The 14,809-nt window shown below is 41.9% G+C and overlaps 1 protein-coding gene across 3 annotated transcripts in view; it reads right to left on the bottom strand.

Moving 5' to 3' along the window:
- Nucleotides 1–14,809, bottom strand: part of HDX (highly divergent homeobox) — a 93,567-nt gene that overhangs the window by 16,802 nt on the left and 61,956 nt on the right. For all 3 annotated transcript variants that reach the window (XM_019536485.1, XM_019536486.1, XM_019536484.1), the window contains 2 exons: nucleotides 11,835–12,042; nucleotides 9,981–10,060 (listed from right to left, as the gene is read on the bottom strand). In XM_019536485.1, coding sequence (XP_019392030.1) covers nucleotides 9,981–10,060; nucleotides 11,835–12,042 — 288 coding nt within the window. The remainder of the gene's footprint in view (nucleotides 1–9,980; nucleotides 10,061–11,834; nucleotides 12,043–14,809) is intronic.

Here is a 14,809-nt window from a genome sequence, read left to right as displayed (position 1 = left end):
GACCCATCCACCGCCACTCTCTGGGTGCAGCACTCCAGCCAGTTGGCGACCCAACTGACTGTGTGGGTGTTGACACCACAGTCCTCCAGTTTCTTAATGAGAACAGGGTGAGAGTGTCAAAGGCCTTCTGAAAGTCCAGGAAGACTATGTCCACTATCTTCCCATTTTGAAGATGGGAACCACGTTGGCCCTCTTCCAGTCCTCTGGCACCACCCCAGAGCACTTCGTAAAGCATGCCAGGGGTCCTGCAATGACCTCAGCCAATTCCCTCAGTACTTAAGGGTGGAGATCGTCCGGACTAGCTGACTTGAATACATCCAGTCCTTCCAGAAGTTCCCTAACTAGTTCCTCAATAATCCTTGGCCTAGGTGTGCCTCCCCTGGTGCCTGAGGGGGGCCCAGCAGGGGGATGACTGTTCCGGTCCCTACTTAGAAAAACGGAGGCAAAGAAATCATTAAACATGTTGGCTTTGTCGTCTGGTGTGACGACCAGATTTCCTAATGTGTGCTGCAGGGGCCCCACATTACCCGGAACCTTCTTTTTACCCCTTAAGTATTTAAAAAAGGACTTCTTATTGTCCTTAATCCGGGAAGCTAGTCCCAGTTCCATCTCTGCCTTGGCCTTCCTGACTGCCCCCCTGCATCCCCGAGCAACTGCAGTATAGTCATCCCTTGTTATGGCCCCTCCCTTCCATTGGGTGTACGCCTGCCTTTTAGCTAGGAGACATTCCCGGATGCTTTTGGTGAGCTGTGGGGGCTTGTGTGCCCTCCTGCTCCCTTGATTGGATAAACTCTTGCATTTCTAAAGTAAAAGCTTTTTTTTTTTTAAGGTCCTTTTTAGAAAAGTTCTATTTGAGGATAGTGGCAATATTGTGAGGAGTCCAGGAATCTCCTGAGTCTTCTGAGTCAACTGGCCTGAAAAGAAAGGAATGCAAGTTTCCTATGCATCTTGTCTCTCTGGCAAGAAGAAATCAAGGAGTTAAATTATAATGTACAAGAGAAAGGAATCTGTCTTGGCTTCCTGAAACCCAAATAAGAGATGATAAGCCCTCTCTTATGGAAGACCAGAAATTTTAAGATAGAATTTTGTTAAGGTGAAGTTACATTGAGAACACACAGCAGAGTGGAAACTATGGACTTCGGGAGGTGGGCAAGTGAAGAGATCTACCTAGCAAGGAAGAATCAAGGGAAACGGTGCCTGGAGATTTTGGGGAAATTAGACATCAGGACAGCATTCCCCTTTAGAGAAGTCTTAGAATCTACTCCATTCCCACCTCACCAGAGTTATCATCCCAGCCTCCCTAAAGAGAGGGCTCATTGGGATCTCCCAACATTCACTTCAGGGTCCTGGGATGTCCTACAGAGGCCAGACAGCTCCTACCATAAAAAACTTTGGAGACTGGTTCTGTATTAGCAAGCTAAAAATGTAGGTTCTCATTAGCCAACAAGCCTAAATAGCTAACTCTGTTTTCTGAATAATTTATCTGGGCCATTCAGGGCCTGATAGAGTTGGCTGGATCTGTCTGGTGTGGCAAGGAGTGAGGGGGGAAAAGGAGGCGGCAGGGTAAGCCAACTGGCCAGTTCTGAAGCCGGTATTCCCTTGTTTCAAGGTTTCAGACCATTTAAATGATAAGTTTTCTTAAATTCTCTAAGCTACTGACCTTTTCATATGTTTATCAATTTCTATAACAATGAAAATAACTTGGCTTGTTATCTGGATGGCAAAACCTCTTTGAAGCTTGGTGCTTTAACCACTATTTTTTTAAAGATACTAGTGAGAAGTCATTTATTTTCTTTACAAAAGCAGTAGTGTTGCTGTAGCCACTGTGGTGCAGGGAATATGCAAGCAGCAAGATTTGTTTGGTAATATCTTATATTGGGATGATAAAAGCGAAAAAACGTAAGTAGGTAACTGAAAACAAGCATGAGGCAACCTTCACTCCAGGTGCAGCCAACTGTCACCACTCAAAAACAGAGACATTAGGTTTATGAGAGCTAAGTGGTTATGCATTTTGCATGCTAAAAGTTTGTGTGCCTGTGTGAAAAACAAAAAGAAAAGGGAAGCTGAAGCAGAAAGCAGTAAGCAAGCGGCAGATACAGCGAAAGACATACCAAGTATGGTCCAGAGATGGGGAAGGAGAAGGGGGGAGAGAAAGAGCTCTGGGTAAAGAGCTGCCTGAAAGACTTGGAACTGTAAGCCAAGAACACCTTTGTTCGATCTTGTCTAAGCTCAGAGAAATAACCAGGAAGATGACAGAAAGACCACCATACAAATACTCTGCCCTGCAACTGCAAAGTGCTCCCTGAGGTACAAATAGAGTTCAAGGTAGGCTACAGATATCAGTTATGAAGACATTTAGCTGGAAGGCTCCAGAACAGCCTATGCTCTTGTCAGAGCTAACCCTAGGGGTGTGTTGGGGCCGGGGGCATATCAGCCTCTGTGAGAGGAGAAGGTGGGGTGGTGAGCAGCCAGAGTGCAAAGCCGGTAGTGTGCAGTGGCTGAGTGGTGGTGCCCTTGGCATGTGCCAAAGGTGCTATCCACAGGGCCTGTACAGCACTGTCTGCAGGGCCTACCAAAGCACAGGTTGCCCCAATTTCCACCCCCCACCCCTCAAGGGACAGCTCCTGTGCAATGAGAATTGCCTGCTGAAGGCAGTTCCATTTTGGCAGTCTTCTAAACACAGCCCGAGGCAGTCCAAAATTCAACAGGACAGTATCTGTGCTGTTACTGCTGTGCCTTTGGGTCTCCTGGCTCTGTCCGCTGATACAGAACACTGCTGTGGTTTTGTCTCTCAAAATAGGCACGTGGCACTCTGGTCTGCAGTACAGAAAGCCCTGACATGCCATGCTCTCCATCTGAGTTGTAGCATGCTTATGTGAAGTCTGGTCTCCTGCAGCATTTAGACACCCTGCAGCTGGAGGTTGCTGGCACAGAGAAGCATCCATCATAGATATCATTTCTGGGTATCATGCCTGATAACTGAGTATGAAAGTCTGAAGTGGGAGATTGTGAGGATTCCTTGAAAAACAAAAAAGACTGCCTGTGAATGCAGGACTGAAGGGTGGTTACAAAGAGGATGGAGCTAGACTAGGGTGAGCAATTATTTGGGCCACTAGGCTACATAGGGAGTTTGGTGAGTTGTCACAGGACAGGCCAGAACTCCCCCCTCCCCCCCACAACAGCTCACCAAAACTCCCTAAGCGGTCCCATCCAGTCTACCTAGCCAGGCACCCTGCCCACACAGGTCCCAGCTGGTCTCCATGAAGACCCCGGGCTTGCAGGACAGGAGCCTGATAGTGACCAGCTGCATTTGCAGAACTACTGCTCCTGATCACCCCTACTGTGCAGCATCTCTAGTGCAGCTCCCATTGTGTGGCTCCCACCTGGCACTTGTTGCTCAATGTGCCCTGCAACGGGCACTGGTTCTGCGGGCAGGGTGAGGGCAGTGGATTCTGGCTCTGCCCTGGGATGGGGTAGCAGCTGGGTGGGGAGCAGCATTGGGAACAGGGTGGGTGTGCAGGGCCAGGGCTGGGATCCCTGGTTAAGCTGTGGCAGGCAACGGAACCCAAGAATAAGTGGCAACTTCTTGGCTGATGGGACTGGGCATCGGGAGCTGAAGGGCCCCAGAGAAAGCAGAATGCAAGGGGCTCTTACCAGCTCTACAGTCCCAGAGGGGGCTTAGCTCTTTCTGCAGACACCCTGACTCTCAGGGTTGTGTGGAAGCTGGACATTACCCCAGCCTGAACGGTGCTAGGAGAGACACCTAAGCAGGCACCATTTGCAGCCCCAGGTACAGCTAGAAGAAGCTGGGGAGGCAACAAAGAGAGTAGAAGCAGGTGCTTGGCAGCAGGTCAGGGCACAGGAGGCAGAGGAGCTGCCACCAAAGTGGGGAGCAGTGGACAACCTGGGCTGTGGGGAGAGAGAGTCCAGGCCAGGCAGGGCTGTGTGGGGCACATTGGGTGGCAAGTGCCGGGGAGGAGCCGCAAAACTGGGGCCATGCTGGAGACATTGTGCAGTAGAGATGATTGGGAGCAGCAGCTCCATGAATGCAGTTGGTTGTTGCCAGGCTCCTGTCCCAAGGCTTCCAGCATGTGGGCTTGCCTTACAGCCCTTGTTGGACGCCGATTCTTTCTCTGATTGCTGAGGCCGGAGTGGCTGCCTTGGTGCTGGGGCTCTGGCTCAGAAGCCAGCAACTGCCTTTGCTATCTTGGCAGACATATCTAGTGTCGCTGGGCATCCTGGCCTGGGCAGGACCAAGGGACCCACCACAGGCCAGAGAGAATCCCTGGGTGGGTCAGATTTGGCCTGTGGGATGTATTTTGCCCACCCCTAAGCTTGACTCCTCTCAACAGTGGCAGATAGCAGAACAAGGAGCAATGGTTTCAAGTTGCAGCAAAGGGGAGTTTAGGTTAGATATTAGGAAGAACTTTCTCAGGACAGTAAAAGCGCTGAAACAGGCTGCCCAGAGAGGTGGTGGAATCTCCATCCTTGGAGGTTTTTAAGACTGGGCTAGACAAAGTCTTGGCTGGGATGATCTAGTTGGGGATGTGGTCCTGCTTTGAGCAGGGAATTAGATGTCCCTTCCAAACCTAATTTTCTATGATTCTATGACTCAGGATGGCCTACGCCTTTTCCATTCTAATGTCCTATCAAGTTCCTGACATCTGGTTTGGAGCCAGCCAGTCTAAGCTGACCACAATAAAACTGAGAACTTGGAGAAGAAGGAGGAGAGAAAGAGCCCCTGTGAACTGGCAGAGGCCACAGAACGTTCCTACATATCCAGATTCCACTGATGCCTTTCAGGACAGCTGATAACAGACCAGTGTACAGACACTAAGCTGGACTTAGACTTGTAGATCAAAATCAGTGAACAGAGACCAAGACTCTAACCAAGAAGCTGTGGAATTTGCCATGGAACTTAAAGCATTCTGTACAGTGGTTCACCACAAGAGTCAGTAGCTTCTACTAAGGAAGATAAATGCTGATTACCTTGAGCCCTGTATATCTAAAGTCCCAAGTATAATATTTATGATGGGCAATTCTAATTTGGTTAAGACACATTTTTTTAAACTGGAAAAATAATAAAATCTAGTTTGTAAAAACAAAATAAACTGAGAATGCAAAAAAATTAAGGCAGGCAGTCCAGTGAAAGGTACTGTATTAGTATGAGAAAGGACTGACTGCTGCAAAGGAGAACTGTTTTAAATATAAGGCCAATTAGACCCAAGTATCACAACTGCCAAATGAAAGTCTCCTTCCCAGTTCAAAAGTGGGGAAGACAGTAAACTGAAGGGGCAAAGTCCAGTGGTTCAAAGATAACCCCATAGTTTTTGTTTAGCCCTGGGTAGTTAAATAATAATGGGATCTTCAGCTACTGAATATTATACACACACACACGGCAAATAAAATATAAAAATAGTAGAGGTCACTGGTTCAAACATAAGCATGAGACCAGACATACAGAAGGGTAGGAGACACCCCTTCACCTTGGTGTCATACCACAAATTGTCTGGAGAAATTCTTTTTAATGATGTGGCCCAAATTAAAAAAAAAGAGTAACTAGCAACTGACAGCAGTATACAAGTTATCCTGCCTCCAGGGATAGACACGAAGTAGCTGTATGTTGGGAGAGCTTTCCAGCAAAAGGAGTAGCTGATAGCTGTTCTGAGACTCAGGGATTCTCAAGGGACTCTAAGCTGTTAAAGTGCTTGTGAATCCAAGCAGAACAGATTCCTGTTCTTTTGCTCAATATTTCTGGTAAGCAACAAATCGTGCAGAAGGGAATTGTGGTTGGAAATCTGAAGCACTAGATCTAGTAAATGCTGGTAAAGAAGAAAACTACAAAGGGAAGTGGGTCAAGGGGAGTTGCAGGGTTTTTACTGGTTTTTTTCTTGGGCAATCCTGTACACTGAAATAAGAGAAACAGTAAAACAGTCTATTTCTGATTAGGAATCAGGAATTATTCTCCTATTGCAAGAACACCATAAGCTGCATTGCATTAAATGGGGGACACTGGCCCATTATGTAACCACCTTATCATTTACCATGGGCAAAAGGGAAGCAGGCTAACAGCCAATTGAGGAAATGTAGCAGAGAAACATATAATAGAGACTTCAGGCATTCCTTCAGGCATCACCCTAGTTCTGGCTAAGGAACAAAGAAGGTGGCAGCACCTGCTTTGGTGAGGGCTACAGAAAATTAAATGAAGGTCCTGCTTAGCTGCTACTATAAACAGCAAGCGGATACACTGGATGCTGTAGCAGGTTCAGTCTGGTTTTCCAGACTGGAACACAGCAAGTGAAAGCAGATCCAAAGAACAGGGAAAAGGCTGCCTTTTACAGTAGGGCAAGACCCACAGTAATTTAAAGAGATGGCTTTTACTGTGTGCAGTGCATCAACTGCATTGGAAAGGATATTACATGGCATACCATTTTCATCCTGTTTGTTATATGGATAGGATATCCTGGTGCATGCTTCAATGCTTTGAACAAAAAACAAACTGTTCCATTTTGAAACGGTTTGTGATAAATTTAGAGCTGCCAATATGAAATTGGACCTACAGAAATGCATCTGGCTTCAAAAAAGGGTAATTTACTTTGGGCACTGAATCAGCAAGGACAGAACTGTCACTGACAGAAAGAAAACAGAGGCTGGCAGAACTGACTGGCCCACTCCCCAGATACCCACAGATGGACAGAGTTTTTGTAGGGCCCTGCTCCTAGCACAGAAGGTTTGTTTATGGGTTTGCCAATATTGCAAAATCACTGTCTAGCTGGGTGAGAAAGGAAAACCACTTGAGTTGTCAGTATGTGATTTACCATTTTCAGAACTGAAAAAGACTCTTTTAATGGCTCCCGTCTCAGCTTACCCATATTTCAAAACAGCTTTCACACTGGGCCAAAATGTTGGTGCTTTAAGTTTAGGGACTTATTGAAACAAGAACACAAAGCACTCAAGGACAGTAGCTTATTACAGTAAAGGAACTTCTAGCAATGTTTAAATCATTTGAATATTTTCTACCACTATTCGCATGAAGGAAATTTGTAGGCAGGACAGACAGACCATGCACCCATGCAGTGGCAGTTTAGACTGAGGGATCCTGAGGAGCAGCTTGCCAGAGTTCACTGTCACACACAGTCCTGACCACAGGAACTGTCCAGGCAGCCTTATTTAGATGCTAAGATCAAACACAGCCCTAAGCACCAGAGCAAGGACGTTGCTGTTCAAGAGAAAGAGCATGTTTAGGAAGAAACAGCTGCCTCCTCTCTTCCTGTAATTTACAAGAGGGCAAATGACACTGGTCCAGCTGCTGGAACAGCAGTTAAGGACATTCCAAAATCTGATATCAGCATACTGTATGACTGGAAAATGCAGCCACCTTAGGAAGCAGCATCTGTTTAGAAAACCATAATAATGCCATTAGCATAGTAATTCCATTTGTAGAATACCCTTCTGGTGACAGTATGAAAATCTAAAGTTTAAAAATGAAATACTGTTTAGATGTGAATAATCAGCAAGTGATGGCAGTTACCAGCTGGGTATACCAGATACCTTGAAAAAGGTGCTGGACATACTGGGATTGTAAAACACCTAGCCACGTTAAGAGGAAACTTCTATCGGATAAAATGCAGGCAGAGTGCAGAGAACTGGTGTAGAAAATAATATCTGTGTTGCAAAGAACCTTCTCCAAGCTGAGAGATTTCCTGAGTAGCACTTTTGTATGAAGGTACTAACAGGAGTCCTTGAGCCCCTGCCTGAGATTTATTAAACAATGTTAAAAACACCTTATGTTTATTATGAATTAACCCATAAAGGATAAATACTAATTGAAGCACTGAAGTATAGTTGAATAAAAGCTTCTTCTAACAGCATTGCTTCATCACTTTTCTCATCTAAAAAAGGAGCAAAAGATATGGTTTCAGCTGTTTGCAGTTTCTCTCTCTTGATTTATTGGCAAGAATACCAGCCTCCTACCACTAACTGATTTACATTCATTCCATCTGGTAGAAATCTAATTTAAATATGAATAAAAATACAGAAAACCACCACCTCATGGGCACTGTAAAAATCCATAAACTTGACATGCATTATCCTATCACAATACACTTTCAATATTATTCTTCTCACTTCACTGAGACTTTCCGAAAAAAATTAAGACATTGCAAAACACCACATATGTGGCGCTAAACACTGTTTAAAAAAAAAAAAAGCACAAAACATGATTATACTAGTTAGTACTATGCAGTGATTGAAATAATTTATCTTTAAAGTAGGATTATAACACTGAACTCTAAGGATGCAAACAGACACTGTCTTTGTACAACCATAAACATTTTTATGGTGGCATAAAACCCAAGCAAACAGATTTTCATGCCCCTTTGTTATGTCACAAATGCCCAAAATTTTGGCTGCAAAGGCAGGTGGAAAAAGAAGCATGTTTTTTTTTTTGTGAGAGATGTTCACCCTCTCCAGCTACCCCAGGTAGGTGCACTGAGTTCAGGGCCCTGATCCTATGAGCCCTGAATATTTCCATGCAGGATCAGGCCCCTGAAGCCCTGGGAACACCTACCAAGGTTCCCTGCTTGCAGAGACACCCCTTGGGCACACATATTGTGCTGCCTTGCCCCAGCTCATGACAATAGGCAACATCTGTGTTGCCCAATAAGGCATGTGTGTTATAGCCTAACATTCCCAACTGAATTTTCACCAAGTTAAGTGAATACACACAGATAAAATCTGACATTTTGCTTAACATAAGTATAAAAATAGCCACATGGATCACATTCATCAGTGGTAGAAACAGTGCACTCTATGTAGTCAGTGACGAACTTGCATGAAAATTATCATGCAGGACACTAGGTTTGAGGCTACGATTTTCAAAGCATAATTATTAAACACTATTAAACACATTATAATGAAGCATATAATTAAGTTTCAGCAGCATCAAGACTTGTTCTTCTTCACAGAACATCTGAGTAGCTGCAGATCAAATAACGCTACAGTCCCAAGTACTTTTTATGGGTGGAGTTCTGCCATCAAATATTAATTCCTTGCAGGATCAAAGGCTAAACATCACAACTTCTGTGAAACTTTTTCATGTTTACCTACTAAACTAGTATGAATTGGACAGAATACGCTTCCAGCATACCTGGCACAACCCTTCTGAAGAGATAAGTTTCCAATACAATGTCAATACTTAACGCCACCATGCTCTTTTGCCACATTACAGCCGTTCTGTACTATATCTTCTTTTAGAACAGTCCATATTTTCAATGATAAAAGGGGAAAGGGTTTTAATTTCCACCCCACATCTATAATACAAGTTTCATTTGCAGTACTAGTGCATTTTTAAAAGTACCCTCCTTATGCAGTTCTGAATTAAATACTAACAAAGTCTGTATGAACTCTGTGGATAAGAAGCTAGAGAGACCTGGCCTCCTCACTTTGTCCAAGTTACTCAAAGGAATATTTTTTATTGATATCTTCATTATTTTATATATTTGCTCACTCTTACTTGCATCTTGTAAAATATTTTGTAAAACTAAAATGTGTTGCACCCCAAAGTGCTAGAATACAGGCCTGTTCTTTGCCATTCTTCTTTCCATTTCATGCCAGATGTCAAGACTGGTTTTGTACCCAAACAGAAACTAAGAAAAGATTACAGTACTCAACCACTTGACCAAGTAAAGATTTAAACTCAAGGCCTCTGATATCAGAAGCTATTACATGTGCTTTCACACAAGTTGACTCCTAAAGCGCAAGATTTCTGCTCTTGAAATTATATGAAAAAAAATATTTTTTTCTCTTGAATGTGACACTTTTATCAATTACTACTGTCTTTACTGTTTATGTTATAAAAACAGGTTCTTTTTAACAGAATATTCAACTGAAATTTTCACTATACAAAAAGCTCTGCCTTTGGAATACTTTATCAACAGTAATAAAAGACTGAATAACTAGGTTACGAAAAATGTATATACCACATTATCTGCAGATACTGGATTTTGATCCTCTTCTTTATGGCCAATATCTTCACTTTGAAGAGCTTCATTGGCTTCTTCTGCAGAAACAAATACATTTGCTCTTTTACTTTTTCTTAGGTTTTAAGTTTAGTATCTTTAGTGCATTTTTTCATGGATTTGTGTAAAATTTACTACAGGGTGACATCTTTTATGATTTTTAAACCAAAAGGGACTGTACAACATTTCAAATCACCATGTTTTGAGAAGACAAACAATTCCTGTTAACCTCCTACATCAAAAACCAAAATTTCAGTTTTTACAACTTCAGTCTGAGAGTTTGAGGCTAGAGCTGGCAGGAGATTTTTCATTAAAGAAAGTCTTAAGGATTATTTGCATTAAAGTAAACTATCACTGAGGTCTTATTTGTAAATTCAGAAACTTTTTTGCAGACTTGGGAAGGTTGTGGTAACTGTTATTTTATCAAATAATTAATTACTGTTGGTGCACCCATTATATTTATTTTCCAGAACTGTTTAACTTCAGCTCAATTTATTTTGAAGTTGGGACAAGAAAGAAAATAATCCTTCTGTTAGAATATATAATCTCCCTTTCACTCTTAGTTGGTAAGGAAATCCTGCACTTGTCCTTGGCTCCATAAACCTTACAAGCTTCTTCTCATTGCCTGTATCCCTTAAAGCTATATCCCAAGTTTCAAAATGCCTAGCTCAATGAAGAGTCATCTTGCACTTTAAACTGCAAAAAGTTCATATTCATATATATATATATATATATATATATATATATGCACACTTTAAACTGCAAAAAGTTCATATTCATATATATATAACCCTCAGGCATGTCAAAGATTCTAAGAGCTTTTCATTTTACTTGGCTTTCAATACTTTTACCCAATTCGGTATCATTTTCTTTATTCCTTAGAGTGGTGTTTGACAAAGACATCATCACAAGTTTGTTCCTAACAGTTCTCAATTTCTCCAACTCTTTCCTCTAAATTGCTCAAATAGACAGACAAGATCAAATCTGACTGCCATAGTATGCATTAAAATAGCATCCCTTTTAGTCTAGAAGTGCAGGCCTTATTGATCTCTTCTAATCAGAAATGCTGGGAGCAATTAGCTGAACGTACGAAGTCAGTGAAATGTAAAAAATAGTAGAGTTCATCTGCCTTAGGGCCCAGAGTTTTAATTAAGAGGAGGAGAAGGAAGGGGAGACATGGATGACTTGCTTTGGTCATTCTCTTCTGTATGACATAAATCAGCCTGTCTTCTATTCCCTTTTAGCATTCAGAATAATGAAATTGCAAGGGTGGGAATACACATTTATTCAGACGTGTACAAACGCATACATGCAAAATATGTGCAAATGCATATGTACCCTCACCAAAGCCTAGTACTACAGACTCTGCCATCCAATTCTCCTGATTATTACCTAGCTGGCAAAGAGACATCCAAGCCATCTTAGAAAGTGCTTAGGCTAGAATTTCTGTTTTTGCTATAACCTGACTTCACTGACCTGATTATGCATCTGAACTGACTGAAGAGAACTGACTTGTTAGCTTATTTTTGTGCATTTTTTTAAAGGATGCCAAAAGAATAAATTCATACTCTTATTACAGTTTGTATAAATCTACATAACTATCTAAATAAATATAAACAAACCTTGCCCCTGCCATATCAGCTTATGACTGTGACTAACAAAACAGAGGTCTGAATTTCTTAATACCTGTCCATGTAAGAAAAGCAATTATTTCAGACATTTTAGAATGTGTATGTCAGACAGGATTAAAAATCATATGAAGTGCATCTAATGGGGAAAAAAAGGATACAGAGTAATAACTACAGCTTCAATTACCTTGTGAACTTCCTTCCGATAAGCAGATTGATACTTCATCATTCCTATCATTATCATCACTCACTTCGGTAGCAATTTCTTCTCCTGGAGTAAGTGATGATTTAGTACCAAATTCTGATTGATCAGAGAAATCAGCAGGGCCTCCTCTAGGGGGTGGGACTTCAATCCCCATTAAACGATATTTCCGTCTTCTGTTTCCAATCCAAGTCTTTTAAAGAGAGATACAAATGGATAACATAAGAATCTAGAACATAAACTACAGGCCTGAAATGGAGAGAAAGAAACGTATCTATGTTACAGAAGGCAAGATCTTTGGCTCTGTTCTTTCCGTTCTGCACCGCATGCCACTGAAATAAAGATAAACTGAGTGGATCTGCCTGCCTTGGTATTTTCCAAGGAATCCTTTAAGTCTCCTGGCATGTTACATAGTAGCCATAGCCAGGAGAAACTGGGCATTGTCAGAACACTACTGGGTTCATGTTTTTCTTTGTTGCAAATGATGGCTTTATTAATTGTTGATAATCAGATATAACAGGGACAATCTTAACAACACTTTAAATTAGGGCTGTCAAATTTACTTGGCCCCCCCCAAAGGCTGGATCCAGATGCAGCAGTGAAACAATCAGCAGCTATGTTAAAAACCGTAGTGCTTGAACCTTTGGGTCAGGCAAGGGAGCTGCAGAGATTAACAGTCACGTCTTGCTCTACCAATGCTGGAATACATCCATAGCCGTGCCATGGAATTTGGTGGTGGGTTTTGCCTCGCATTCCCAGTCACCCCAGCAGCCCTGTGAGCTGGATGATGTGGCTCTGAACACCATATCTTTGACACCCCTGCTTTAAAAAATGTTAGCAACTGAAACTGCTCTAGGATCAAAAACTCAAAGTTGACTCAAAATTGCACAGCACTATTGCCTTACATTCCTTTCAGGTAATCTAAATTACCATACTCTTTGAAAGATAAACTTATACTCAGGGGTGTCAAAACACAACGGATATGCAAAAATTATGAGCATGCTTACTCTGTCCTATACTGTAGACAGAAAACTACATTAAAAGGACATTAGCAAGGTTGCAAAGTGAAGCACTCAACAATCCCAAATGCCAGAATTAAGGTGGCTCATCACTTCTCATCTGACCAGTCTCTCTCATCTACTGTTTCTGTTCCACAGGCCCAGCCTCCCCTAAATACATCTTCTCTTTCTAGTCTCTTCCTTCATCCCTTCTTGGCTACTTTTCCACGCCCCTTTTTCTCCTCGTCAGACTAGATCCTAGTTCTACTCACCTTGCTCAGCAGCTAATTGTAACCTTCCTTTACCATGGCTTGCAGTCCAAATTTCCAGCACCACCTCTCCCCCCACCACACCCACGTCCAGTCGTTTTTTCTCAGCTTTTCCCATTAAAACAAAGATCCACCAGACTTCTTGTCTTAGATTGTTTCATTACATTATTCCTTTCTAAAAACAATTCCTTTGAAACAATATATCTTCACTTAGCTTGGTAATGTTTTTAATTGTTTTAGGCTAACATATTTTTTTAATAGAATGGGATCTACCTGCAATCTGTATATTCATGAGAATGTACAATAGTCCTACATTGTGGTTAGTAGAGTTCTAAACATGCAGTACATTTGGTGCTCTGGTCTTTTTTTTTTTTTTTTTTTTAAAGAAAATAGTGCACCAAATTGCACTTTTTTTTTAAAATTACTTAAGTAGTTCTTAGAACTAACATTTGAATGGCTTCTACATTGTCACAATGTATTTATCTTGTGTTTAAAAGTGAGTGACTATTCATCGTCTTCTAACGTGAAGTATTGAAAAAACACTGCAAGAATTATTTGGAACATATGGACAAGACAGACTGTTTATTTTTCTTCTGAATTACTTATTTTGCAGAGTTTCTGAAAAGCAGAAAACAGAACCACATATTAAATGCTGTATATTAAACATGCCTGGTGAAATACATGCATATGCTTTTGAAATGTACCGATTTAAATTTGGAAAGTAAATGTGTTATTTATTTATAGGCTTTCCTGTAGCACGCATCACTTGATAGTGGATAATATGGAGCAATGCACTGAGATGCATCTGAATACAAGTTAAGCTGCATTACCCTTTTCCTCCCAGAACATTCAGAAGTCGCCATTTATTCTGTTCACCAGACACTAACTTTTGGTATACGTCAGTCAGGAGAGAGAATAAAAAGAAACAACCTTATTAGCCACAAGAAGCTAGGTAATCAACAGTAACCAGAAAAAAATGAAAAAGTATTGGACACTTTAATGAATGATTGGTACAGCATTCATGTGTCTGAGAATACCATGAAACAACTTGTTTAGTTTTTGGTGCCTTGAAAAACACTTGAAAGACAATGTAGAGGCTTCAAATATGTACAGTAAGTTACAATCTTCAGTGACTCAGGATACCTCTATATGTTACTTTTATGCCATAATTATTGTGTTAATCACAGCATAAATGGCAAGGGTTTTACACGTGCTCCCAATTTAAGACATCAAAGTAGGCAACAGTCAATCTCTGGATCATGGTGTACATGTAAGAGGTCTAGTCAGGAGCCTGATGAATCTGCTTTTATGGAGTCCTATGACTATCCCAAGATCTTCGACATGTATGCCCAAGCAAGAGTATGGAGCAGTGGAGATTGCCCAAGAACACAACTGCTTTACGCAACTGAAGCAGAATTTAAAGGCCAGACTGAGTACAGACATTCAATGCCTCAATGACTGTAGGTTCTGCCAGGAAGCAACAGATAAGAACTGCTGCTGACTGCCTAGAGCCTCAGTGAAGGCACATTTCTGTCAGGGTGATGTCCCTTAGCCTTTCTCCAGTCAAGGAGAATAAGACAGTAAGGGACAGGGTTTTGAAGCATCTTATACTCACTCTGGAGATTGCAACATTGTGGTATTTTATAGAAGCTACCCCGCCACAAGTAGCCCCACCAAACTGCCACCAGGCCCT

This window comes from Crocodylus porosus, unplaced genomic scaffold, assembly GCF_001723895.1.
Source record: "Crocodylus porosus isolate Cpor-Errol unplaced genomic scaffold, CroPor_comp1, whole genome shotgun sequence".
Lineage (NCBI taxonomy): Eukaryota > Metazoa > Chordata > Crocodylia > Crocodylidae > Crocodylus > Crocodylus porosus.
This window is presented reverse-complemented; position numbering and strand designations above follow the sequence as displayed.